This window comes from Xenopus laevis, chromosome 9_10L, assembly GCF_017654675.1.
Source record: "Xenopus laevis strain J_2021 chromosome 9_10L, Xenopus_laevis_v10.1, whole genome shotgun sequence".
Taxonomy (NCBI): domain Eukaryota; kingdom Metazoa; phylum Chordata; class Amphibia; order Anura; family Pipidae; genus Xenopus; species Xenopus laevis.
The window spans coordinates 119,570,878-119,598,040 of NC_054387.1; the positions used below are offsets into that span (position 1 = coordinate 119,570,878).

Consider the following 27,163-nt stretch of genomic DNA (forward strand, 5'->3'; position numbering starts at 1 on the left):
TAAATATATCAATATATAGTTGCAATTAAGCCATTATGGTTATTTTCTGCCTTGGCACGTTCCCTGTGCACAGAAGTTCTCTGACTGAGAAGAATGAAACTAATTTTCTTTCTCCTATCTGGTTCTTTATAGACGTGAGGATTGGTGCCTTCTCTTTTTGGGATCTGTTTGTCATTATTTCTGTTTGCGGGGCTGGAAATAATGAGCAGAAAATGCAATTCTTGTTATTCCCTTGTAATCATTGTTTCCCGGCATCAGCAGTTAATAATAGAACCCCCCCCCTTATTTTTGCTGCAGAGGTACCAAAGGCAATTTATAGGATCACTCCTGCTTAAAGTCAAGCAGATCATTCATTGTTTCCTCCCATGCTCTTTAAAGTGGCTCATTAAAGGGGCTGAGAGTGAACTCTGGCACCTACTTAATTCTTACACTTTCCATACAGTAGAGGGTGCAACATTCATATCATGTCTATCATCTTAATCGTTATATATTAAGTATATACATATTGATAGATATATAAATAGACAGATAGGTAGAAAGATGATTAATTGGGAGAGAGAAAGACCGATCAATCATCAGATTGATCAAGCCATAAATAGATAGATAGACAATAGATAGATAGATAAATAGAAAGATAGATAGATAGATAGATAGATAGATAATGACAGATAGATAGAAAGATAAATGGATAGACAATCAGTAGAAAAATAGAGATTGGCCCAGCACCGGTAGTAACATGATATGTTGATATTGTAGCATGTTCTTGCCTGCAGCCCAACACTATTAGTGTAATCAACTCACTTGAGCAAAGGGAATAGGGCAAATGGAATGAAAAGTACTCATATATCAGTCACGTATTCACTCTGGCTTCCATATGGGGTGATGGTAGATTGTGTAAACATGGACATTTGGAGGTCTAGAAGGTCCAACACCAAAGCAAACTCCAAGATCTTTGCTCATTTCTTTTAAAGCTGGCCATAGATGCAAAGATCCGATCGTTCGAATCCTCGAAAACGACTGATCTCCGTGGGACGAAAAATGTCTGGACTCTCCACACGGAGATTGTATGAATTGAGGATTCGTACGATCAGATCTATGCATCTATGGTCAGCTTTAGACCTTTGTCTCAACAATCCTTTGAATACCTATTTATGGACCAACCATGTATCTTCACTTCTTGATCAGCCCACGCTCCTATGACCAGCTTTAACCACCTCACTACATAACCCCCAGCCCTACTCTCTTAATCCTATAACACCTCATCCTTCCTTTTCACAATTCATAACCTTTCAGTCCTCCCTTGGCCTTTATATTGTCTTAACTACTCTGGCTTTCGCATAGGGTGGTAGTAGACTGTGTAAACATGGACATTTGGAGGTGAAGAGGGAGCATCACCAAAGCAAACTCCAAGATCTTTGCTGATTTCTTTTAGACCTTTGTCTCAATAATTCTTTGAATACTTATATATGGACCAACCATGTATCTTCATTTCTTGATCAGCCCAAGAACCGATGACCAGCTTTAACCTCCTCACACATAACTCATCCTTCCTTTTCACAATTCATAACCTTTCAGTCCTCCCTTGGCCTTTATATTCCCTTAACTACTCTGGTTTTCGCGTGGGGTGATGGTTGACTGTGTAAACATGGACATTTGGAGGTGGAGAGGGTCCAAGTGCCAATGACCAGCTTTAATCTCCTCACTACATAACCCCCAGCCCTACTTTCTTAATTCCATAACACCTCAACCCCCCGTTTTCACAATTCATAAACTTTCAGTCCTCCCTTGACCTTTATATTCCCTTATTCACTCTGACTTCAACATGTGGTGGTGGTAGACTGTGTAAACATGGACATTTGGAGGTGGAGATGGTCCATCACTAAAGCAACTGCAAGTCCTTTGCCCATATCTTTTAGCAATTAGAAAAAGGGGGATGTAGAGGCGCCTTTACTCAAAATCAGTATTAAATGGAATTTATTATATACCCACCCAGCCCTTATTATGAGCTGTTCCTGTTGATTAATCCAATGCTGAATCTTTTTGTTCAGTCGGCTGAGCCAGAAGTCTCGGTAACAAACAACTCCTACATTTCTCTCCTTCTCTTCTCCGGAGACTCGCTTCTGCCCTGGCACATCCACCCTCTCCTGTTATGGTAATCTCAATGTTCCTGCTGTGAGGGGGGTTGTCTTTTTGGAAAATTGTGACTAAGCAGTTGGGAGGTTGTTTGAAAATAAAAATGACTAATGCTTTCAGAACAAATTAGTGCTCTCTATAAGCTTTTATTACTTCTAATACAGACAAAGTTTGCAGAGCGGCGGTGAGAGACATCAGGCCTGGCAAACAATTATAGGTGACCAGGGCCAAACAGGCCACTCCGCTTTTAGACTTCCATCACGACACAACACAGGCAGACAAAATATATTATAGAATGTCAGTCTCATAGGTTCTTGTGTAGTCAACATCAGTACAAAGCACAATGATGATGATATAAGATCTTCTAACAGTTTCAACCATGTTTCAGAATGTCAACCCCGAGCATGCTCGGGTTAGGGTTATGGTTAGGGTTATTAAGGTTTGACTGACAAGTCTTTGACTTTACTGTTGGTGGTTGTGTATTTGAGATCTTACCTCTCTCCCATTAGCAATTGGGGATAAAAGAATGACAGCAATTATAGGTTTTGCTAAACACCCAAGATCTATTGTTCTAAGCCAGTGGTCTTCTGACTTTTTCAGCTCAAATCCCACTTTGAGGTCCAACATTTGTTCAGGGTTCCCCTTAACCTAATAGGTTACAGAATATAGTGTGTGTCCCAAATGCTAACTTTACTGACCTTTGAACTAAGCTTTCAGGATTATCTAGATTCTAGAAGGCCAAACAGACATGCTTATTAAACTTTACCCTAACAAACTTCAGACTGCCCACCCAGTCACAGATCTGGACACCCCTAGGAGGACCAGCCTTACAGATAAGGGCTCATTTACGAAGTCCAGATATACTGATAAAAAGGAGCTGTGAGTATGTGAAACCCCTTCGTTGCACGAGAAAGTCAAATATAAATGTAATGAGTCACCTAAAAAGACCTTCTAGGCGTGAAGTTTGAAAAGAAGTGGATGTGTAATGGGGCTCACCATGGTGCTCCACTATTTTGGAGGCAAGTTGTTGCAGGTTCTCTTGCTCTTGACTACAGGGACTAGTCCATACATGGATCCTTTTGGCACAGTGCATTAGCATCCATATTGCATATTTATGAAACTCACCCTGCCATAACGATGAAGAAATCCAGCCAATTCCACGTATCTCCCAGGTAACACTTCTGCCCAAAGATGCCAAGTGCTACCATCTTAATAACCATCTCCACCGCAAAGAATGCAAAGATGAAGCCGTCAAATGCCTGTGGCACAGGAAAGAAAAGCGTTGTTAAATATTACACAGTGAATATGTTCAGCCTGATACATTCATTTACTTGGCTAAGAGGCCACCCGATAGATTGGGCCACGTTTGTATGGCTTGTGTACAAACACACAGTAGAACATCATGGTGCGCCCTGCCAAGGTAGCTAAGGATACAGCGAGAAGTGGCCATATGTTTCCTGATAACATGATTTAGAGATGACGGCTGTCATGATTATTGCTGCTTGTTTGACCCTCAATCTCATTCTCTGTTGGAACCACAGCCAACAAATTCTCTAGAAGTGACTGCCAGGCTGTTGCCAGAAAGCCTTGTTTGTGGGATTTCAGCATTGGTTATATTTAGGCCAGGCTGGGGGGCTTCACAACAGCCAAAATAAAATGAGACAGACTATCTGAACCAAGCAAAACATAAATGCCATGAATATACGGATGGTGCTTCTTCTCAAGCCATAATGAATTCTGTAACTCTGTAGCCACTTAAAGGGGTAGTAAATCCTGCTGCACTGCACTGCTCAACCAAACATTACTCAGTTATTACTGGACTACAAATCCCAGAATAATGTAACATATAACAAAGGTTGAGGCATGCTGGGAGCTGTAGTCCAGCAACATCAGGGCTGTATTTAGGGTTGCCACCCGGCCGGTATTTTGTAAAACATCTGCCAAGGCCGGTATTACAAATGTAGCTGCCAGTAATACACCTAACAAAAGCCCGTGGCCTGCCCCCAATCTGATCAAAACTCACCTTTTTGCCGGCTTCTGGCCAATCGTGTGTCGTGGCTATGCCCCCTTTGACGTTACGATCTGCCCCATCCAATCGTGCGCCGTTGCCACGGCCCACCCTTTTGTTCCCGCCCCCTCCACCGGCCGGTGAAAATTTTATTAAAAAGTGGCAACCCTAGCTGTATTCGTACAGCAATATTGCACAATAAAGCTTTTCCCCAAATCTCCACAGCCAGTGACTGCTTTAAAATGCAAAAAAATCCTCCAATGAGAATCCCAGCTGATCTGTATTACTCTGGCTCCATGTTCTTTGTTCCTGCAACTGGAGTTGGAAGCTTAAAGCAGAGTTTCCCAGCACTGAACAAGTCTGTCCTTTATCCCCATGTTTGATTCCAGTGTCATATAATGAAGAAATAAATGACATAATTATCTCTATATGTAAGATAACAGCAAGATGCCTGACATGGTGCTGGGAATCAGCATTCTCATTGGTCAGTTCTTTTGCATTTATAATGAAGTTTATGATCAGCAGAATTCTCATTGGTGAATTTTCTTTTATCTATAATTATGGTTTTTGGCAACTCATATAGAAAACTAGGGGGAGCTGTGGGACGGAGTTACGGCTGGGTTTACAAACCCTTTACTATCTACATGTCACAATACCTCGGTGGTGGCAAATATCTGTATTGCTTTTTTTTCATATCTGGAAATTGTTGTTTTTGTTGTTATCATTTGTACAGGCTTGTCTCTTGCTGGATATAGTTCTTCTCCCAACTGGCCGCTGTACATGATATTTAAGAGGAGCTACATTCTATTTTGGTGTGGGACTCATACTGTATATAAATAGAGGTCCCTCGAGAATTGTGATGGCACAGTGGAATGTTCCCAGGAGTTCTTGTGATAATGAGACGACAAAGTGAACCCATGGCAACTACCTGTGCCATCCAACATTGAACTGCAAATCTACGTTAAAGGCACAATTTCCCCTTGGGGCAACTGATTTTGTTCTTGGCTTTTATATATATTATTTTAGTTCATAGCCTCCTCTAAGTGCATTCAGTTATGGAGCTAATGTGCACCCCATGGTATAGCCCCAGACATGAGTGTAGTATAAGGATGCCAAAATGACACTCTGTATGTAATATAAGGGCAAGATGATTGACTCAGTGCTGGGATTCAGCAATCTCATTGGTGAATTCTCTTACATCTGACTTTTTCTCCAGTATAAGTTTCCTTGGTGAATTGTTTACCCATAAATAATTCCATTTTTCATCACTTTTCTATAGAGAACTAGGGGACGTAGTCGGACAGCTTTATAGTTGGTTTTAGTTCCCTTTAAATTAGCATGATGTTTAGTATGATGTAGAGAGTGACAATTGGCAATTGGTTTTATTATCTGTTTTTATTGCTTTTTATTCAGCAGCTCTCAGGTTTGCAATTTCAGCAATCTGGTTGCTAGGATCTGAATCACCCAAGCGATCATGCACTGATTTGGATAAGGGACTGGCATATGAATGGCAGGGGACCAGAATAGAAAAATGAGAAATAAAAAGCAGCAACATTTGTAGCATCACAGATTATTTGTTTCTTAGATGGGGGTCAGTGACCCCCATTTGAAAGCTGGAAAAAAAGTCAGAAGAAGTAAATAATTGAAGAAACAAATAATTAAAAAAACTAGAAAAAAATAAACGGTAATTGAAAAGTAGCTCAGAATTAGGCATTCTACATCAAAAATAACTTAAAGGTGAACCAGGCCCTCCCCCTGACTACTGATCGAGGGTGGCTGGAGGCGGCCCCTGTAGGGGGGTGTTGGGACATGGCGTTGGGTCCCTTGGGGGGGTGGGGGCCTCTGGGGCCCTTCACCCACCAGTTCGACCCCGGAACCACCCCTTTAAATCTTTCTCCAGCTCTATAGGACCAGTGGCCCAATTAGGGCAGAGACACACACTGCTATTTTCGGGATATTAGTCGCCCAGCGACAAATCAGTTCTTCTTCGGGCGACTAATCTCCCCAAACTGCCTTTTCGCCGGCTAGAATGTAAATCGCCGGCGGGATGGCACTCGGATCGCTTCGTTTTCCGAAGTTTCCTCGTGAGGCAACGAAGCGGTCCGAGTTCCATCCAGTCGGCGGTTTACATTATAGACTGTTGGAAGGCAGTTCGGGGAGATTAGTCGCCTGAAGAAGAAGCGATTTGTCGCTGGGCGACTAATCTTCCGAAATAGCAGCGTGTCTCTGCCTTTAATGTGGGAGGCATCCACTAATGAGAATCCTAGCTGCTCTGTGGGCACCCAGATCCCTGTTCCTTGTTCATGTGATCATAAGCTGAAGGCATTGCACATACGTCTTCTAGCTCTCAAAGCAGCACCAAATCTGCCTATTAATGTTTAATTACTGCCTAATAGCTGCAGGCTAGTACTGTATCTCAATCTCACTATATTAGATAAGAGCACAGATGATAGATATAGTGCTGCCAAAGATCGTTCTAATGAGTGGGGGAATGGTTTGCTATCTGTCTTGGAGAACTAGGGTGCTGCAAATGGAAAATTTTAAGAGAAGGTTTGTGTCCCCTTTAAATCCAAGAGCGTCTTGTAACCATCGCACTTCAATGGACGTGTCACACTCTCAGGCACATACCTGTGTAGGAAAGTGTTTCCCCAGTGCTGCTGTTAGAACAATACTCAATAATACAATATTATTTAATGTTTTCTGCCACCTTTTTGTGAAAATCTTCTTAACATTTCAAGTCTCTGTTGTATTTATTTACAGTTATATATATATATATATATATATATATATATATATATATATATATATATATATATATATAATACACAAAAGCCATGAATATCTTGTAAATTATATCCTTATAAACGGTGAGTTCTGATGTCATCAGTTATAAACAGTGAGTTCTGATGTCATTTCTGTCACATGACTCATGGAAATTTGTGTATTATAATAAATAAAGTACCCCCAATTGTAAAATATGAGGATATTAGAAGTTACCTCGGAGTTCCATGACCTGTATGAAAAGCACTCGGCCTTTGGCCTCATGTTTTTATATGGTCATGAAACTCCTCGGTAACTTATAATATCCTCATATTTTACAATAGGGGGTACTTTATTCACTATATATATATATATATTTTTTTTTTTTTTTTTTCCCGCTGCTGAATTGTGCTTAGTACAGGGGAATTCCTATGCTGTCATAGTTTTATGGGATCTCTCTGTACAGACTATGAACTTAGTGTTCCTGCAAAACAATGGAAGTACAGGGAAATAACTATGATGTCATAAGGGAATTATAACCCAACAGGAGGGCTATGGAAGACAAGAAGGGCAGCAGTGATACGAGTAACGGAGACCATCAAAAGCGATCAAAGTGAGACAGGGTGGATGTTATAGTGTCCCTTTCATCTTAATTCATCTTAATTTTTTTTAGAGCTAAATTAAGTACAAATTCTGAATCTAAAAAAGCAGTGCAGAGTTCTTACCTCAAGAATGTTGCATCTCTCTGACATACAGTTTGTATCCTCGCAGGGCTGGAACATCCCCAGGGTGACGCAATTCAGCAAAATGACCAGCATGCTGACATGCTCGAACCATGTAGGAAAGGGTAAGTTAAGGCAAATTGTGCTTGGAATTTAAATAGAGTATAAAAAAGTGATGCTTTATATTTTACACTCTATAAGACTGCTAATTACTTAACGCCTGTATTAAACCCAACTTTCTGTTTTTTATAGTGGCACATAAGGGTTTGAAACCCAAAAATATACTACAGGTGTGGGATCCATCATCCAGAAATCTGTTATCCAGCATGCTCCAAATTGCAGAACGGCCATCTCCCATAGACTCCATTTTATCCAAATAATCCTAATTTTTTAAAATTATTTCCTTTTTGTCTGTAATAATAAAACAGTCGCTTGTACTTGATCCCAACTAAGATATAATTAATCCTTATTGGAAGCAAAACCAGCCTATTGGGTTTATTTAATATTCTAGTAGACATAAGGCATGAAGATCCAAATTATGGAAAGATCCGTTATCTGTAGGGATGCACTGAATCCAGTAATTGGTTTGGGATTCGGACAGGATTCGGTCTTTTTAAGCAGGATTCGGATTCGGCCGAATCCTTCTGCCCAGTTGAGGCAGGAGGGAAATCACATTTCGCATTTGTCACAAAAAAAGGAAGTAAAAAATGTTTTCCCCTTCCCATCCCTACCGGTAATTTGCATTTGGAAATTAGGATTCGGGTTCAGTATTCAGCCAAAATAGTGGATTCGGTGCATCCTTAGTTATGTGGAAAACCCCAGGTCCCTTCGCTCACTTACTCACTATGAGTAAGTGCTCCAATAGGCACGTCAGGCATTCACCTGTATTACCTAATAAATGTTTTGAACTTTTAACTATATTGTTGGCTATTATTTAACAATAAAACAGTAGCTTTGTACTTGATCCCAACTAAGATATAATTAATCCTTATTGGTAGCAAAGCCAGCCTATTGGGTTTATTTCATGTTTACACAGTTTCCTAGACTTAAGGTATGAAGATCCAAATTATGGAAAGATTCTTCATCCGGAAAACCCCACTTCCCACTATACCATCATTACACATTTTCACTGGTTTAAAAGTTATTTGTAAATATAATTTCTGTGGAAAGCAATTTCTGTCTGCCCCATTTGCTACTCTCTGCACTGCTGCTTCTGACTGCTACAACAATGTAGCAGAAACCAGCTTAATAAAGGACACGATGCATGCAAGGCATCGTGGGAAATGAACCATGCTTCCAAATAGGAGACCAATACAGGCAAGTAAAGACCCCAAATAAACGTAAGGGCTGCGTCTAGAAAGGAACATAATACACAGAAAGCTGAAAGAGAAATGCTGTTTCCTCCTTCTCTGACACTTGGCACCAAACTGATGCACTAAGGCAAAATGTCAATAATGACTAGAGCTCTCTGCTTGGCACACGTCCCAGCCAGTTTACTGAGCACCCGCAGCCCCATTCTGGGTTAAAAACAGACATTCAGAAAACAATGCGTCAGGCCTGAAATTTCTTGGAAATCACAGAACCTTTTACTTTCCGACTCCGAGCGCCCCAAGAGCAATCGGCAGTTACAAAACACACAAAGGATTGCAATTATAAGGAGCTAGTGTTTTGTGCCCAGAGCAGGGCTACTATTATTACTGCGGGTATGGGATCCTTTATCTGGAAACCAGAAAGCTCCGAATTACAGAAAAGCCAACTCCCACAGACTCCGTGTTATCCAAATAATCCAAATCTTTAAAATTGATTTCCTTTTTCTCTATTGGGTTTATTTCATGTTTGCATGGTTTTCTAGTAGACTTAAGGTATGAAGATCCAAATTACAGAAAGATCCATTATCCGGACACATTTTTAAAAATGATTTCCTTTTTCTCTGTAATAATAAAACAGTACCTTGTACTTGATCCCAACTAAGATATAATTAATCCTTATTGGAAGAAAAGTCAGCCTATTGGGTTTATTTAATATTCTAGTAGACATAAGGCATGAAGATCCAAATTATGGAAAGATCCGTTATTTGTAGGGATGCACCGAATCCAGTATTCGGTTTGGGATTCGGCCAGGATTTGATCGTTTTCAGCAGGATTCGGATTCGGCCGAATCCTTCTGCCCGGCTGAGGCAGGAGGGAAATTGCATAACTTTTTGTCATAAAACAAGGAAGTAAAAAATGTTTTCCCCTTCCCACCCCTAATTTGCATTTGCATTTGCAAATTAGGATTCGGTTTCAGTATTCAGCCAAAATAGTGGATTCGGTGCATCCTTAGTTATCTGGAAAACCCAAGGTCCCGGGCATGAAGATCCAAATTACAGAAAGATCCATTATCCGGACACATTTTAAAAAATGATTTCCTTTTTCTCTGTAATAATAAAACAGTATCTTGTACTTGATCCCAACTAAGATATAATTAATCCTTATTGGAAGCAAAACCAGCCTATCGGGTTTATTTAATGTTTACATGATTTTCTACTAGACTTCAGGTATGAAGATCCAAATTACAGAAAGATCCATTATCCGGTAAACCCCAGGTCCTGAGCATTCTGGATAACAGGTCCCATACCTGAATAAGCTGTCAGTGTTTGGTGCCCAGTGGTATTTGCATTAATAAGCAGAGAAAACATTGGGCACACCTCCCAACTGTCCAGTTTTTCGGGGGACAGTCCAGATTTTGACAGCTCAACCTGCAGTCACAGATTGCTGCTGAAATGTCCCAACTTCTCTTCTCTTTGATTTCCTGCACTAAACAGCCAGAAAAAGATATAACGTTTCTAACTTAATTGGCTTTTGGCAAAAAGCCCAGAATACGTGGCAGGTGCACTTGGATGCTTTTATAACAGTTTTAGAAAAGCAAAAAAAAAACAATTGTAAAATTTAAGATAAGTAAGTCTCTAGGGGAAACGGACTTGCAGCTTAAAGGGCAATTCAACTTCATTAGCAAAACTGTAATAAGTAGTGATGAACGAATTGAAGTCAATGGGCATCAAAATTATTTTGATGCACAACAATTTTGATGCGAGCGACAATTTTTATATGCGCAACCATTTTATCCAAATGCATTAGTGTCCTCGTGAGGCAACTTCGGGCGACTTCGGAAAACGAAGAGCTCCGAAGGCCATCCCATCGGCGATTTAGATTCTAGCCGACAGGGAGGCAGTTCTGGGAGATTAGTCGCCCGAAGAAGAAATGATTTGATAATCTCCCCCAGGAGCTGTGTGTGCCCCTGCCAGGGTCGGACTGAGGGGCCCACCGGGGCTGCTGTCCTAGGGCCCCCCTACGCCCTCCCTTTCTGAGCCGGCACGCTGCACTTTGTCAGCAGTAGCAGCAGCAGGAAGAAGGTACGGAACTGTTTTTGCCCTTCGTCTGGCAGTCACTGCAGGAAGAAGGTGGGGACCACAAGAGCCGGGAGCCCACCAGGTTTTTCCCCGTAGTCCTGCTGGCACAGTCCGACACTGGCCCCTGCCCTAAATGTTGATCTTTTTTTAAAAAAAATACAATTTCTTATAAGGAAAAAAATATAATTCTAAGCCTCTGGTGGATCAAAGCTATTTGCAGGTGTAACTATTAATAAAAACAGTATTTGTCTGCCCTATTCTATTCTCTGCACTGCTGCTCCTGACTCTTGCAACAATGTAGCAGAATCCAGCTCTGTACCAGTCAAGACTGTGGTTCCCACAATGTGGAAACCTGCGAGCGGATCTTCTAGATCAAAGTGCGAACATGTTCCCGGAAATAAACTTGGCACGGCAAAGCAACGAGACCACATCGGCAGAGGTCTCAGCCAGAGACTGTTTACTGCTGTCCCACAAACAATGGACTCATTTATCAAAGCGAAATAGTAAATCATTGAAACCACCTGGGAGTGTTTGTATTGGCATTACCTCTGTGGCATATCCAGCCATTACAGATTCCTTTATACCAGGCAGAGTTGGACTGGGGTACCTAGGGGCCCACTGGAGAACCTGACCTCTAGATCCCCCAACCACCTGACCAATGCCCTATAATCACCAGAGCACACACACTGGCCAACACCCCCCCCCCACACCTTGTGGCACATGGCAGGTAGAGGGTACAAGCCCATCAGGATTTTCCTGCTACCTAGTAGGCCATTGTGCATTGTAGGTAAAAACATGGCCATTTGCATCCGAAACTGCACTTTTGGCACACTGCACTTGTGTAAGTAAACCTTTGTACTGGAGCAATGGATGGCGAGGATCATATAAGGACGACTATTTTTGTTTCCCGAGCACCTTGGCTGGGTTTCCATCTGTTATTAACATGAATATCCCTGTATTTATTAACCAGACGCACAGGCCAGAAGCTCATGCGATGAGCCCCCCTCCCTCCCATAACATTCAGTTCTCAGAGGGGGACCCGAACTGCTTGACCGAGACAAAACAACAGGAGGAATCCGGCGCCGTGAGTCTCTGGACGCTGCCCGTGAAGCTGGTGTTTAGCGCAGAGAGACATGTGGACATCTGGGGAGATTTAGTCGCCCGAAGACAAATTGCCTCTTCTTCAGGCGACTAATCGACCTGAACTGCCTTTCCGACGACTAGAATCTGAATCGATGGCACTCGGAGCTCTTTGTTTTCCGAAGTTGCCGAAAACTAAGCGATCCAAGCGACATCTAGCCATCGGGAAGGGAGTTCGGGGAGCTTAGTCGCCCGATGAAGAGGCAATTTGCCCGATGAAGAGGCAAAATCTCCCTGAAGCGCCTCGTGTGTCTCTGCCCTTATCATATTAAACGCCAGTAACCAGTTAGAGAGCAGATGAGACAGAGCAGAGCCCCCGGGGCTATCAGATCTCACCATCTCTCCGTAATTATCTTCACTCGCCAGTAGTTAACATAGTTAATATCTCATTTAGAGCGCAGCTTGTTTACATCTTATGGACACACCAAAGTAGTCTGTTAAGCATGGTCGGACACTTAGGCGGGGGGCGGAGATGCAGGCTGGCACGTATCCACATACTGCCACTAATAAGACCAAGAAAACAAAACCCCCTTTTACTTTCCCAACAGCAAACCATGGCTGCTAATGGTTCATTGGTGAGATTTGACCGCACCTTAGGCTCACAGAGTCAGTCCTTCCCTCACCTTGATTCATTGTGAATTCTAATGTCTATGCTTTCCAGAAAATCTGAGCACCTTCCACTATGAAAAGCAAAGGGATTTCACATCCTAGAATGCATCGCATCCATCGCATCCCACAATGAAACAAGGTGAGGAAGGGGTTGCACGACACTGTGAGCCTAAGGGAACCACTAGCTGAAGTCACTGGATGTGCAAAGGGAGAACCTTGCCTGAGGCAGCATTGCACCAGGGGAGGCAAAAAAAGACTTTGTGTGGTCGATTCTGATCTCCAAAATGTCAATTGTATCTTCGGACGCCATACCATGCAATAAAGTCAGAGCTGGCTGCAGCCACATTTCCCATCAACTGTCAGATTTATCAGCTGTGTATAAGCAAGAGATAATACTATTGGCAGCCGTCTCTTATTGTGTGCTGCACCAGAAAGCAAAGAATATCAGTATTATCTGCTTTGCACTGCTTCTGTGTGTGCTGAGCTAAAGGGGAACCCCACCCCAAACGTAACTTTTTTTTTTTAACGTTTGTAATTCTAAGCAACTTTCCGATATACATTCATTTCACATTTTCATTGCCTTATCTGTAAAAGTAATTGCTATGGAAAGCAGTGTCTGTCTGATTATATTCTAAGCACTGCTGGTCCTGACTCCCGCAACGAAATGTAGCAGAAGCCAGCTGGAGGAGAATGATTTCTGCTACCTTGTTTCATGAGTCAGAACCAGAGAACAAGGACAGACAACAGCAATTAGAAGTATGGGAGCTGTTATCCAGAATGCTCAGGACCTGTGCTTTTCCTGATAAGGGATCTTTCTGTAATTTGGATATTCACACTTTAAGTCTACTAGTTTAGACATTAATTAAACCCAATATGATTGTTTTGCTTCCAATAAAGATGAATTAAATCCTGGTTTGGATCAAGTACAAAGTTCTTGCTCCCATATATATATTTATTTATATATATATATAAATATATCATGTAGAAGCAAAGCATTATTGGTGTTTTTCAACTCAACTTGCAGAATTAATCAGTACGGGATTTGCTGAGATATTACTCACTTTCTCTGCGCTGTAATTATTCTAAGATCCGTTATACAGAAAGTGACGGCACTAATTAAAACTGGCAAAAAGCATCTCCTACCACCGTTGCTCATGCGATATGTTATCATTAAACAGATGAGCTCATCCTGCAGCCCGGGGACGAACAAAGAATCCATCTCTGATGTTGCGGCAATACAAGCTCCAGCATGTTTTAAAGGGGAGCTAAACCCAACCTTAAAACTGCCCCACAGGGCCCCCTAGTTCTCTACAGAAGCTGAAGAATAACCTAATTAAAGGGGTGGTTCACATTAAGTTAACCTTTAGTATGTTATAGAATGGCCAATTCTAAGAAACTTTTCAACTTCATTTTTTCTTCATTTTTATAGTTTTTGAATTATTTGCCTTCTTCTTCTGGCTGTTTGCAGCTTTCAAATGGGGGTCACTGACCCTATATAAAAACAAATGCTCTGTAAGGCTACATATCTATGTATATATGGTAGGGATGCACTGAATCCACTATTTTGGATTCTTCGCAAAAGATTCAGCCGAATACCGAACCCGAACGCTAATTTGCCTATGCAAATTAGGGGTGGGAAAGGGAAAACATTTTTTACTTCCTTGTTTTGTGACAAAAAGTCACGTGATTTTCCTCCCCTAATTTGCATATGCAAATTAGGATTCGATTCTGTTCGGCCAGGCAGAAGGATTTGGCCAAATTTGAATACTGCTGAAAAAGGCAGAATCCTGGCCGAATCCCGAACCGAATCCTGGATTCAGTGCATCCCTGTCATTGCCCCAGATGGAACAATGGCCAGTGCACCCTTAAAGGGGTGGTTCACCTTCAAGTTAACGTTTAGTATATTATAGCATGACCAATTCTAAGCAACTTTTCAATTGGTCTTCATTATTTATTTTGAATAGTGGTTGAATGATTCTTCTTTCCAGCTTTCAAATGCGGGTCCCTGACCCCGTCTGAAAACAAATGCTCTGTAAGGCTACAAATATATTGTTATTTCTTCTTTTTATTAATCATCTTTCTATTTAGACCCTCCCTATTAAAATTCCACATTCTCGTTCAAATCAATGCATGGTTGCTAGGGCAATTGGGATCCTAGCAACCAGACTGCTGAAACTGCAAACTGCAGAGCTGCTGAATGAAAAGCTAAATAACTCAAAAACCACAAATAATAAAAAATGAAAACCAACTACAAATTGTCTCAGAATATCACTCTCTACATCAGTGATCCCCAACAAGTAGCTTGTGAGCAACACGTTGCTCTCCAACCCCTTGGATGTTGCTCCCAGTGGCCTTAAAGCAGGTGATTATTTTTGAATTCCAGGTTTGTAGGCAAGTTTTAGTTGTATAAAAACCAGATGTACTGCCAAACAGAGCCTCAATGTAGGTTGACAATCCACATAGGGGCTACTTAATGGCCAATCACAGCCCTTATTTGGCACCCCAGGAACATTTTTCATACTAGTGTTGCTCCCCAACTCCTTTTACTTCTGAATATTGCTCACGACTTCAAAAGGTTGGGGATCCCTGTTCTACATCATACTAAAAGTTAACTCAAGGGTGAAAAACCACTTTAAAAGAGAAGTAAAGGTCTTTTATTCTTGGGGGTACCAAACGTTAGGCAAACCCAAGTGATTGTATTGACTTGACCTGACACCCGGGGCAGTGCTCCTATCAGCAGAAAACAGCACCTGGCCGGGGTTATACCAACGAGCACCACGGAGCGATTCTCTTCCGGCTTCTTCTTTCTTCTCACCACTGCGCATGGGCATGTAGAGCAAAAAGCTGAACTTTAACAAAAAATCCGGCGTCTGCGTATGCGTCTACCTCAGAAAATTTGAAAAGCGAAGAAGACTCGTGGTGCTCGCTGGAATAACCTCGGGCCGGTGCACATCACTATTGCCTATGTGTGCTGCCCTTGCTATACCAGAATCCTTTCATTTCATTCTTCTACATTTCAGCTCTGATGCCCACTTCACCGCGGCACAAGATAAATGATCTACAATGAACGCTTTCCATGTAATGCTGCCTCTCAGCGTGCCCCGTGCCACCCCATTGGCAGGTGAACCAACAGCTGGCGCAGCCATTGTCTCTTGCATCTCCCCCTCCATCTGTTTTATCTGGATGTAGCGCCGTATCCTTTACAGGCTTCGGTCTCTATGGCAATGGTACGATATCAATTAAGAGCAGTATCGGGCTCTGCTTTTCACCGTTTTCTTCCGGGAGTCATTAGTAGAAGGCCTCATTATCTACAGGATAATATTTGCCGGATTCTGTAATTTTTTTTTTAATTACTACATTTTCACTTCTCTTTAAGGGGAACTAAAGGTTTCGTAAAATGCACCATCTAGAGTTGCAGATTAGTCCTCTCCTAGTTTAGTTACACATGCAAAAGGATTACAACTCCCTGCATGCTTTAACCCACGAGCTTCTTTGTTCAAGTCCATCATTTAATCAAGGGTCTATATCAGTTAAAGCCAGAGCCACTATTACAAAACCCTCCTGCACTGTTTAACCAAACGTTACTCAGTTGTTACTAGTTACTAGACTACAAATCCCAGAATAATGTAACATATAATGAAGGTTGAGGCATACTGGGAGCTGTAGTCCAGCGACATCAGGGTTTTTTTTCTTAAAGCAATATTGCACAATAAAACTTTCCCCCAAATCTCCACATCCAGCGACTGCTTTAAAATGCAAAAAAATCCTCCAATGAGAATCCCAGCTGATCTGTATCAATCTGGCTCCATGTTCTTTGTTCCTGCAACTGGAGTTGGAAGCTTAAAGCAGAGTTTCCCAGCACTGAACAAGTCTGTCCTTTATCCCCATGTTTGATTCCAGTGTCATATAATGAAGAAATAAATGACATAATTATCTCTATATGTAAGATAACAGCAAGGTGCCTGACCTGGTGCTGGGAATCAGCATTCTCATTGGTCACTTCTTTTGCATTTATAATGACGTTTTTGATCAGTAGAATTCTCATTGGTGAATTTTCTTGCATCTATAATTACAGTTTTCAGCAACTTCTATAGAAAACTAGGGGGCGCTGTGGGATGGTGTTTCGACTGGGTTTACATCCCCGTTAATGAAAATATCCTTGCCAAAATTTTTGTAATCCCTAGTTGTTCCACCCCCTGCCGCCTCCAATCTGCCATAATCCTTTTATAGTCCCTCCCACATCACTATAACCCTGCCTACTCTTCAAATCTCCACCCACTTGCGCCTCAGCAATGCCTGCTATAAAGTCACTGATCTACCTCTTTAAGTCACAAACCCTCCCCCTTGTGGCTTCTCATAAAAACAATAATATTTTTTTTCCTGCTGTAAATATGAATAATTCAGACCCTCCTGCTGGTTTTTACCCATTTCATTGTTGTTCTAATTAGGGATGCACCAAATCCAGGATTCGGTTCGGATTCGGCCAGGGTTCTGCCTTTTTCAGCAGGATTTGGGCGATGCCTTCTGCCCGGCTGAACTGAATCTTAATCCTAATTAACATATGCAAATTAGGGGCGGGGAGGGAAATCACGTGACTTTTTGTCACAAAACAAGGAGGTAAAAAATGTTTTCCCCTTCCCACCCCTAATTTACATATAAAGGATTCGGGGATTCGGCCGAATCCAAAATAGTGGATTGGGTGCATCCCTAGTTCCAATAAGGCATATTATATTCCTATAAACACACACACATAACAAAACTGCTGGCCTGTGGCCGTCCTGACCAAACTGTAGGGATTTTGCCTCTATAAACATCTTGCATAAATATTGATATTCGCAGTAACAAACACACGTGTAAACTGCATTAGCGCCGCCGTCAAAGGGATCAGCGGCCTGTTGGCGGAATGGCCGGCTTTGTGTGGTCGCAGGAAATGAGAGACAATTATCATTAGCCTGGAGTCCAAATGCTTTACTCTCGTTGTTTCTATTTGCCTTTTTATCAAAGGCCTAAACCGCACATTCTATTCACTGATTCAGCCCTGAACATGTATGTCCTTCAATCAATCACTGTCCGCAAGCAAAACAGCACCGCATGGAAACAGATTATTTTTGTTTATAATGGAAGCAACAGTATAAATGTTAAAGGGATACTGTCATGGGAAAAAAATTGTTTTCAAATTGAATCAGTTAATAGGGCTGCTCCAGCACAATTCTGCACTGAAATCCATTTCTCAAAAGAGCAAACAGATTTTTTTATACTCAATTTTGAAATCTGACATGGGGCTAGACATATTGTCAATTTCCCAGCTCTCCCCAGTCATGTGACTTGTGCTCTGATAAACTTCAATCACTCTTTACTGCTGTACTGCAAGTTGGAGTGATATCACCCCCCTCCCTTTCCCCCCCCCCAGCAGCCGAACAAAAGAACAATGGGAAGGTAACCAGATAACAGCTCCCTAACACAAGATAACAGCTGCCTGGTAAATCTAAGAACAACACTCAATAGTAAAAATCCATGTCTCACTGAGACACATTCAGTTACATTGAGAAGGAAAAACAGCAGCCTGCCAGAAAGCATTTCTCTCCTAAAGTGCAGGCACAAGTCACATGACCAGGGGCAGCTGGGAAAATGGACAAAATGTCTAGCCCCATGTCAGATTTCAAAATTGAATATAAAAAAAAACTGTTTGCTCTTTTGAGAAATGGATTTCAGTGCAGAATTCTGCTGGAGTAGCACTATTAACTGATGCGTTTTGAAAAACACTGGTGACGGCCCTTGTAGGGGGGTGTGGATTGCAGCAGAGGCCCCTGGAGCTGCAGCCCCGGGGGCCCTACATCCACCAGTCACACCCTGTCTACTCGTATAAATTCAAAGCAGCCACTCATTAATGATTGGCGAATTAATTCGCCAGGCATGGATTCGCAGCAAATTTCCTCACTTCGCCACCTGCGAATTTTTTGCAAAACTGCCACAAACCTTTTCTGAGCATAAAAAATTGTTGTGCATTCAAAATATTTTGATTGCCATTGGCTTTTATTAATTTGGACAAAAGAGTCACACATGTAAAAATTGATTCAAAACTATATTCAAAACTTAATTTTGACGCCCATTGACTTCAATAAGTTTCACAATTTTTTTGCCTAAATTGTTTTTTCGACAAAACGGGAAAGATTCGCTCATCACTACTACTGGGGGAATAAGGATTACAGCTGTCAATCTAAGAATCCCTTTAAAGCAGCCCACTGTATACTGATACAACAGGAAGAGGTGGGACCAAGACCAGAAACATGTGAAGCTACTACAATCATACATCAGTCGTAACCTGGGTGACCTGGCTTTAGTTGGCCTTTAAATGAAAATAAATAGTGCATAACTGATGGGTACAAGTATGACAGGTACCACTAATTACTCGCATTTAAGGGGTTAAAGGAAAACTACAGATCCTAAAAATTTTCAGCAGAATTGTGCTTAATACTAACACTGGCACTGGATTTGAATATCTCTCAGTAAAGATTATGATCAAATTTTGGGAATTGCCATCATTTAAACAACATTTAAAGCTTTAAAGAATTGCCATCACTTAAGGTGGCCATAGAGGCACAGATAATATCGTACAAAACTCATTTCCGTACGATATTCAGTGTGTGTATGGTGGGAAAAGAGCCGACCGATATCGGCAGAAGACTTGGTCCACTCGTCGACTGAGCTGGACGTATAATTTAGATCAGGTGCCTTTAAAAGCACCCAAACATCAGCTGTTGTTAGTGCTGAATCACAGGTAGAATACAGGTAGAATTCCATTGTTTCTACCTGTATATATGACGATTCAGCTCTACACGTGTGTACTGAAACGAACGATCTTTCTTGGAAACATCTTTTCCAAGAAAGATCATAATTGTTACATCTATGGCAAACTTTAAACATCATTTAAAGCTTTGTCCAGCTGGCCACATCCACGGTAAAGGTTAAAACTGAATGTACAGTATACTGGCCCTTTAAACAAAAACAGCTCTGGCTGCTATAACCCCCCCCCCCCCAATCAGAACCAGGCTATGAGCCAACAACAAAGTTTATTATTCCACCAAGTTCTTTACTAAAAACAATGGGAAAAAAAAGCAATTAACACTCTGTAATTAGAAGATCCCACCTTGAAGCCACCAGTATAGCGTGAACACAACACAATGGTTTACTCACCGACACGTTATTCATTAGCACGTTTACGGCAACAGGAATGCTGTTCATGTCTCACATCCAAAGCTGTGTCCAGCCTCGTGCTGGGTCTGTTAACCATTTATGCATGGAATGACCTATGAAGAGCTTGACTTGATGCTACTCTGCTAGGGACCAAACTACCAAGTCATTGCTACTCAAGAACAGGTCACTACCGGGCAAAACATCTCATCTGGAACTCTTCAAAAGTCCTAATAATGTAGACACCATAACATCTATTACATTTAGAACAAACGTGTGGGAAATTTTAATAAGACAGTAGCTGTTACTCAATGGAAGGAGACCAATGCATTTAAAGGAACTACACAAACTTTTCAATGTTCTAGATCAGAGGTCTCCAATCTCTAGTTATCAAGGATTTGAGGATTATCATTAGTAGTCTTCTGGATTTCAAGGGATACTTTACGGTTGGCTGCCCCCCCCCCTACGGAGGCCGAGGGCCTTGGCTGGTGCCCAATTTGAAGTCCAGTTAGGGTGACATTTATGAATGTGCCCTGATAGATAGTCCTGGACACCTTGAGAGCAGTTATCAGTTATTGTCTACCATGAACAAGAAACATTGCTGAATGGCTTACACATTAATACTGTGTGTTCATATAGCTGTAACTTTTTTTAACCTTAAATAATGGAGCCCTGATTGGTACTTTAAGGGGGGGGCAAAAAACAAAAAAGTTCAAAAACCACTGCTGGATGGTGTAGGTTGGCACCAGATGGAGAGGGAGATGTTGCTCTACTAGAACAAGGTTAGTAAATAAAAGCAATGCCATGAGACTACAGACTGTTGTGTCATTAATTCCAGACTGGGACGTTGCTGACCAAGCAGCTAAATCTATATACTAGATACTAGAAAACTTAGGAAAAGGTCCTAAATCAGAGACAAAAATAACCTTATTAAGAAGTCAATATCGCTAAATTTACTGTGGTCTTTTACTGTCACTTTAAGAGGTTTCCCAATAAGACATGCCTGATAGTAGGAAACCAATTAGATGACCAATTGAAATCTGCATATATTTGAGTCAGTTTGCCTCTTGGAAATGTCATTGGCTGATGATCATGCCTTCAGCTGTATTCAGTCTCGCAGACATAAACATTATTTGCCGCTTCGGCCTCTCTGTTTTGACCAAGGTGGCACCCAATGGGAACATGTATGGCTCCCAAAAAACGGAATTGTTGATTGATAAATGATTGTTCAATACTGACCAGAAAAAAACTCATCAGAAGAGGAACACTTTGGACTGTAGCCCAATCCAATCAGCCAATTGATTTTCCTCAACCAGCCGTTATTATCCAAACATTATTATTTCAGTCACCAAATGGAGCAAAAATAAACAAATTTTGTGACCTGATCAGCAGATTATTATGCTTTCTTTTTCTATGAGTGTGTTTGTGCACTGGGGATCATTTGGAGGGGTTCGACTTGATCTTTTTCCAACTTAAGAGATTCTTCATCAATCCCTTCCTTAGTGGAGTCCACAATCTATTTAGTTATTTGTATGCATAAGGCCAGCTGCACATGAACCTGATCATTTTGGTCATGGAAGGGTTCTGTAGTTTGGAACTCAATCCGGCAATGGGATCCTGTCCATTTATGTTTATGGTTATTGATGTCAGGATCAACCAGGATTCAAACTCTGGGGTGTGTGTTCCTAGGACTGTGCAGTTTCCAGTTGAGCCACTGGAGTCTCTCATGACCGCTCCTGACCAGTCCTACTCATTGGCATAACTAACTCAGGGGAAGCAGACCCTGCAGCTGTTTCAATAAAACAGGTCAACCTCTAGACATTTTGAGGGCCTGAAAAATAATTTGCTGTGGGGCCCAGTAACATCTAGTTATGCCGCTCATCCTACTTATGTATTCTTTGTATTTTCTGTCTGCTTCCTTGTCTCCATCCACCTCATTAGTCCCTGTGTTCTTCATCCCATAATCTGGACTCTTTATAAACCAGTCCCTGACCGTTGCTCCTTGCGTGGTCATTTTGCTTCTTAGCCCTGATTTTGCCAGTTTGAGTCTTGTTCTGAGATTCCTGTTCCTGGATTCCTGTTCCTGCGGCCCTTCCTTGTTCCTGTGATCTTGTCCCCTCTTATTGGATTTCCTGGTTGTGACCTCTGGCCTGTGCTTAGACTCTGCCTGCTTCCTGACCTGACCTTTGGCCTGACCACTGGACTCTGTTTACCTGCTTGCTGAACCGACCTTTGGCCTGACCACTGGAATCTGTTTACCTGCTGCCTGATCTGACCTTTGGCCTGACCACTGCACTCTGTTTATGTATGCCGATTCCTTCTGTCAATGGATTTTGTCTCATTAAATCCTGTATTACTTCACCATGATTCTAAGACTCAGTTCTGCTATTTACAGGTATACCCCGGCTTCCCCACCATACAGGCACCCGATTCAGTGTCGTTACAATTAAGTCTTCTTCTTGATCTGACAGCAGATTCTCAAAGCCTCCTGAGTTGCGCTACATGATCCCCCACTCCAGTATGCTGCTAGGGGCACCTTGTTGCATGACTCTGGGACCTACAGGCCTACCTCCTCTTGGTTGGAAGCCTATCTAAGATCAGACCTCCATGGTTGCACACCAATCCCTCCAAATAAATTCTTCATATAGAAAAAAATGTAGAGAATTAACATTTACTTCAAGGGAAAAGACGATAGAATTGGGTTTTTAGTCAACGGCAGACAACAGATTGAGTTCTCTACAGTGAGAATAGTAAATCGGAGTTATCTAATTTCATTGCCATTCTTAGATGATTTAACCAAAAAAGGGTTACAAATCGAATTAGAGAATTGTGAGTTGGGATGGAACGTCCTTCCCCCATGTAAAGTACTATATATAAGTTGTTGAAGGGCCCATAGGATGTGATACAGTATCATTCTTATCATGTTCTATTATTTCAGGCACATTACCCGGCTCTGCTGGTCCTGATAAAGACAAGAGACCCTCTGCTGAGAGTCAAGCTGGGTGCTGGCTCTGCTCCCAATAGATTTGGTCACTTGAGAGGAACCCTTGCTTAGAGAGAGATTAGCTTGTATTGTTAGATAAGAGTACCAGTGCACTCGGCCAAAATTCTCTACAATAACCTACTGCTTGGCGGTGTCACATGACTTCCCAACAGAGGGCAAACTAAGCCACAAGGACTAAATCCCAACACATACTAGGACTCATCTATAACCACTGGCCACATTTGCACATGGGCAGTAACCCATAGCAACTAATAAGTGAGCTGCCAACGGCAATTTTCCAAAACCTTATAAAGGAGTTGATTATGATATATATGGTTTCAGTGGGTGGCGCTCATTCATTAAAGTAATTTTATATTGGCTAATCTATAAAAAAAACAGGCTTTTCTAAGCATTACAACTAGGGTTGCCACCTTTATGACGGGCTGAGACCAGGCAGGGGGGGGCCCGTGATGTCAATGGGCGTGTCTGTGACGTCAGTGGGTGTGTATGTGACATCAGTTGGCGGACCCATGATGTCAGTGGGCGGGGCTATGACGCGGAGATCAGCGATTGGCCGATCGCCGTGTCAATCAAGGGAATCCCGCCCGGTTTTCCTTATTTCGAAACCGGGCAGGAAGTATAGACCCGGGCAGCCCCTCAAAATACCGGTCAAAAGCGGACATTAAAACCCTAATTATAACCTATAAAAGCTCAGTAACCACTAATTATATTGGGTCTTTCTTCCTTTAAGAAAGACATTATTATCAACATTTTAAATAAAAGAAATTGTTTAATTGTTGTAAGAGAGTGATTCATTTTGATTCTCAAACATTTACAAATATTTTTTTTGTTCTGCCTGCATGGAGATTCTTATTTCCTCATAATATATCATGTTATCTACTTCCTTCCTGTAAGATATAAAACAGACACGCCGCCATCCCCAATCTATATAAGAGCAGAACACACACACGAATCTCTGCAGGATCTGAAAGTGTCCGGAACACACCGTAGCACAGAGAAGCTTTACATTAAATAGCAACGTGAAAAGGAAGGGTCTCTATAGGCAAAGCTTAAAGGGGGAGTTAACTTTTAGTATGTTATAGATTGGCTAATTCTAAGCAACTTTTCAATTCATCTTTTTTTTTTTTTTTTTTTATAGTTTTTTAATTATTTGCCTTCTGCTTTTGTCTCTTTCCAGCTTTCAAATGGGGGTCACTGACCCCATCTAAAGACATTCATGCTCTGTAAGGCTACAAATATTATTGCTACTTTTCATTACTCATCTTTCTATTCACGTTCTCTTCAATTCATATTCCAGTCTCTTATTCAAATCAAGACATGGTTGCTAGGGAAGCTAGAAATGTCGTACATTATGTTTTGTGCTTCTGTACCAGCCCAAGGCAACCACAGCCCTTTAGCAGTAAAGATCTATGTCTCCAAAGATGCCCCAGTAGCTCCCCATCTTCTTTTCTGCTGATTCACTGCACATGCTCTGTGCTGCTGTCCCTTACTGAGCTTAGGGACCCACTCACAATATACAGTACACATAGAATAGAAATGTCACAATATAAGACTGATTAGTAATTAATACAGAAAATTACTACATGGCAGCACAGAAACCAGTGCAATTAGCATCAGAATTTAATAATCAGCAAACCTGTAGCATCAGCTTATATTACAGGGAAGCTCATTTTCTGCTGGATAATTAGTGACGAGCCCTAAGCTTAGCTTCTCAACAGCTGCTCAGAGCCCACTGAGCATGTGAGTGTCACAGACACTTTCCAAGATGGTGACCCCCTGTGACAAGTTTGAAGTCCTGGATCATTGCTGCTATTGACAAGCTGAAACAATAAATTCAGTATATAGCATGTCATTTTTAGCCATATTCATTTTTAGAATTTAGTTCTCCTTTAAATCCCGGTCTCTGCAATATTTATATTTAATTCTAACGAAGAGGATTCTTTCCAGTAATTCACTCAGTGCTAATTCTTCTAGGTTTTCAGCGCTACCTAGGAACACTCATTTACACAGAATTATAGTTCCTGGCTTTCACCGAACGCCATAAAAAATTGAGAGAAAACCCTTTTAAAGAGGGGGGGAAATAATAAATGACAAAAAGGGTATTCTGATAATAATTCTCTATTTGAGTGTGTGCCAGGGGTGGTTTTAAGGGAAATATTACTAAATCTGAAATACAGTGCCAGTCGGCGTGCCATTTTTCATGGTAATTACCGAGTGGCTCGTTTAGCCTTCCAGGAATTAAGTGAAGAGCCATAAAACACAGGCAGGATAACCTCATCCTTTGTCACATACACTGACATTTGCTTTAAAATGCAAAGATAAATGAGTTTTTTCTCTTTATGCCCCAGTGGTGCAGTTTTTTTTACTGTATATTGCTGCGTATTATAATGAAGATGTTAAAAGAGTAAAATGCTGTAAATCTGTCAGGACTGTCGTTGGACAGAGAGACTGCACTGAAGCTGATGGAGCTTTATTGGGTTGGCAAAGCAGCAGTTGTAGGTGGAAAGAAAGAGTAGGGATTGGAGGTTAGTAAGGCAAAATGTCAGAAGTTGAACAAGGTGGTGTCAGTAGATCATAGCGTTGACCTGGGTCTCCTAAGGACCATCAGAGAACTGAACACCTTGACCCCACTCTCAGGTACTGGGAAATGGTATATATTTTTGAATATGGGACTATGATTGAAATATAGGTGGGTTGATGAGAATTGTCCTTAGGCTGGTACCCATTAGGCCATTGAGGCCTGCCAGCAGATCTTCTGCTAGTTTCTTGTTAGAAGATACAGATTTGAGGACTCTAAAGCTCCCCATAGACGCGACGATTCTTCTTGCCTAACGACCGATTTTAGGGAAGTCTGACCAATCCTTCGAAATTATCGTGCGGTTAGTGGGATTCGAACGATCTTGCATCTTACCATTTTTCAACCGACATCTGTCAGGAAATTGATCGGCCAGGTCGAAAAATCTTTGTCGGTCCCAGTGCAATCTATCTATGTTTGCAGGGCCAAGCAGGCAACTCCCCTTTGTTTTCCTGGCAAATTGGTCTTTTTAGTTGATGGTAAATTCGTACGGTCATACGATCATTCTGATCGTTCACGATCAGGATCTGATCTTTTAAAAATCTCAACGTCTATGGCCAGCTTTAGGCATTTTTGGTCCCGGGATGTCAATATTGATGTCACTGAAGATGGTTAGTTGACCTTCCATCAAGATCAGCCCTTCCAAATCCATAACTCTCAACAATTTGGAAATAAAAAGAGGGACAAAAAAGTTGTCAAATGTTTTGACCACGCCCGTTTGTGGCCACACCCCCTAATTACCATGTTCATTTTACAAAATTTGGCAGGTTATTAAAGTTTGAACACATTTCTGTTGTTTTTTTCCGTTATTACAGTTTTGCTAATGAAGGTGAATTGCCCTTTAAGCGGTGAGTCTAACTTCTCCCAAGGGACCTGTTATCTTATATTGTTACAATTACTTATTTGCTTATCTCCAAATTGTTACAAAAGTATCTTATCTGCAGCTGTGGCTGTTCTGGGCTCTCTGCCAAAAGCCAATTAAGTTAGAAACATTGTTTCTTTTTCTGGCCCATCAGTGCAGAGAAAAACTGGACTTTCCAGTACAAACTAGGGGGGTTGAGCTGTTAAAAGAGGGACTGTCCCTCTAAAAACGGGACAGTTTGGAGGTATGCAAATGGTCCCTGTTACACACACAAATACAGATATATATAAATACAAAACTCGTAGATCTTGAGACCACTGTAGCCTTGTATATTACGTGTGTCCAAGAGGTCATCCAAAATGCTCTTAAAGGCATTAGATCTGCCACCACAACATCTCCCTGGTAGGGTATTCCTCAACCTCACAAACCTCAAACTAATCACCCAATATAGTGTATTGCAGGGGTGTCCAAACTGCGGCCGAGGGCCACTTGAGGCCCAGGATGCATATGAATGCGGCCCAGCTTGAAACACTTGGTTCCCGAGGAAAGGGAGGCTGGTGGGTTAAGGGTGGGTGGTGGACCAAACTCTGTCCATAGCCCCACCATGTGTCTCTGTCAGCTCCGTTTTCTCCTCCCGACCCCTGCAGTAAAGTCAGTAATGACAGCACATGGGTTCGGGTTGGTTTTTGGGTTGGAATGTGATGAGTTAGGGTTAGACATGGGCTGACTTTTTGTTGACCCATGCAATACTACCTTGATATGGTCCTGCAT

At 41.7% G+C, this 27,163-nt stretch overlaps 1 protein-coding gene across 3 annotated transcripts in view; it reads right to left on the reverse strand.

Moving 5' to 3' along the window:
- cacna1h.L (calcium channel, voltage-dependent, T type, alpha 1H subunit L homeolog) overlaps nt 1–27,163 on the reverse strand; it is a 301,235-nt gene that overhangs the window by 128,657 nt on the left and 145,415 nt on the right. For all 3 annotated transcript variants that reach the window (XM_041576396.1, XM_018236589.2, XM_041576395.1), the window contains exons 3-4: nt 7,627–7,738; nt 3,259–3,392 (exon numbers count right to left, since the gene is read on the reverse strand). In XM_041576396.1, coding sequence (XP_041432330.1) covers nt 3,259–3,392; nt 7,627–7,738 — 246 coding nt within the window. The remainder of the gene's footprint in view (nt 1–3,258; nt 3,393–7,626; nt 7,739–27,163) is intronic.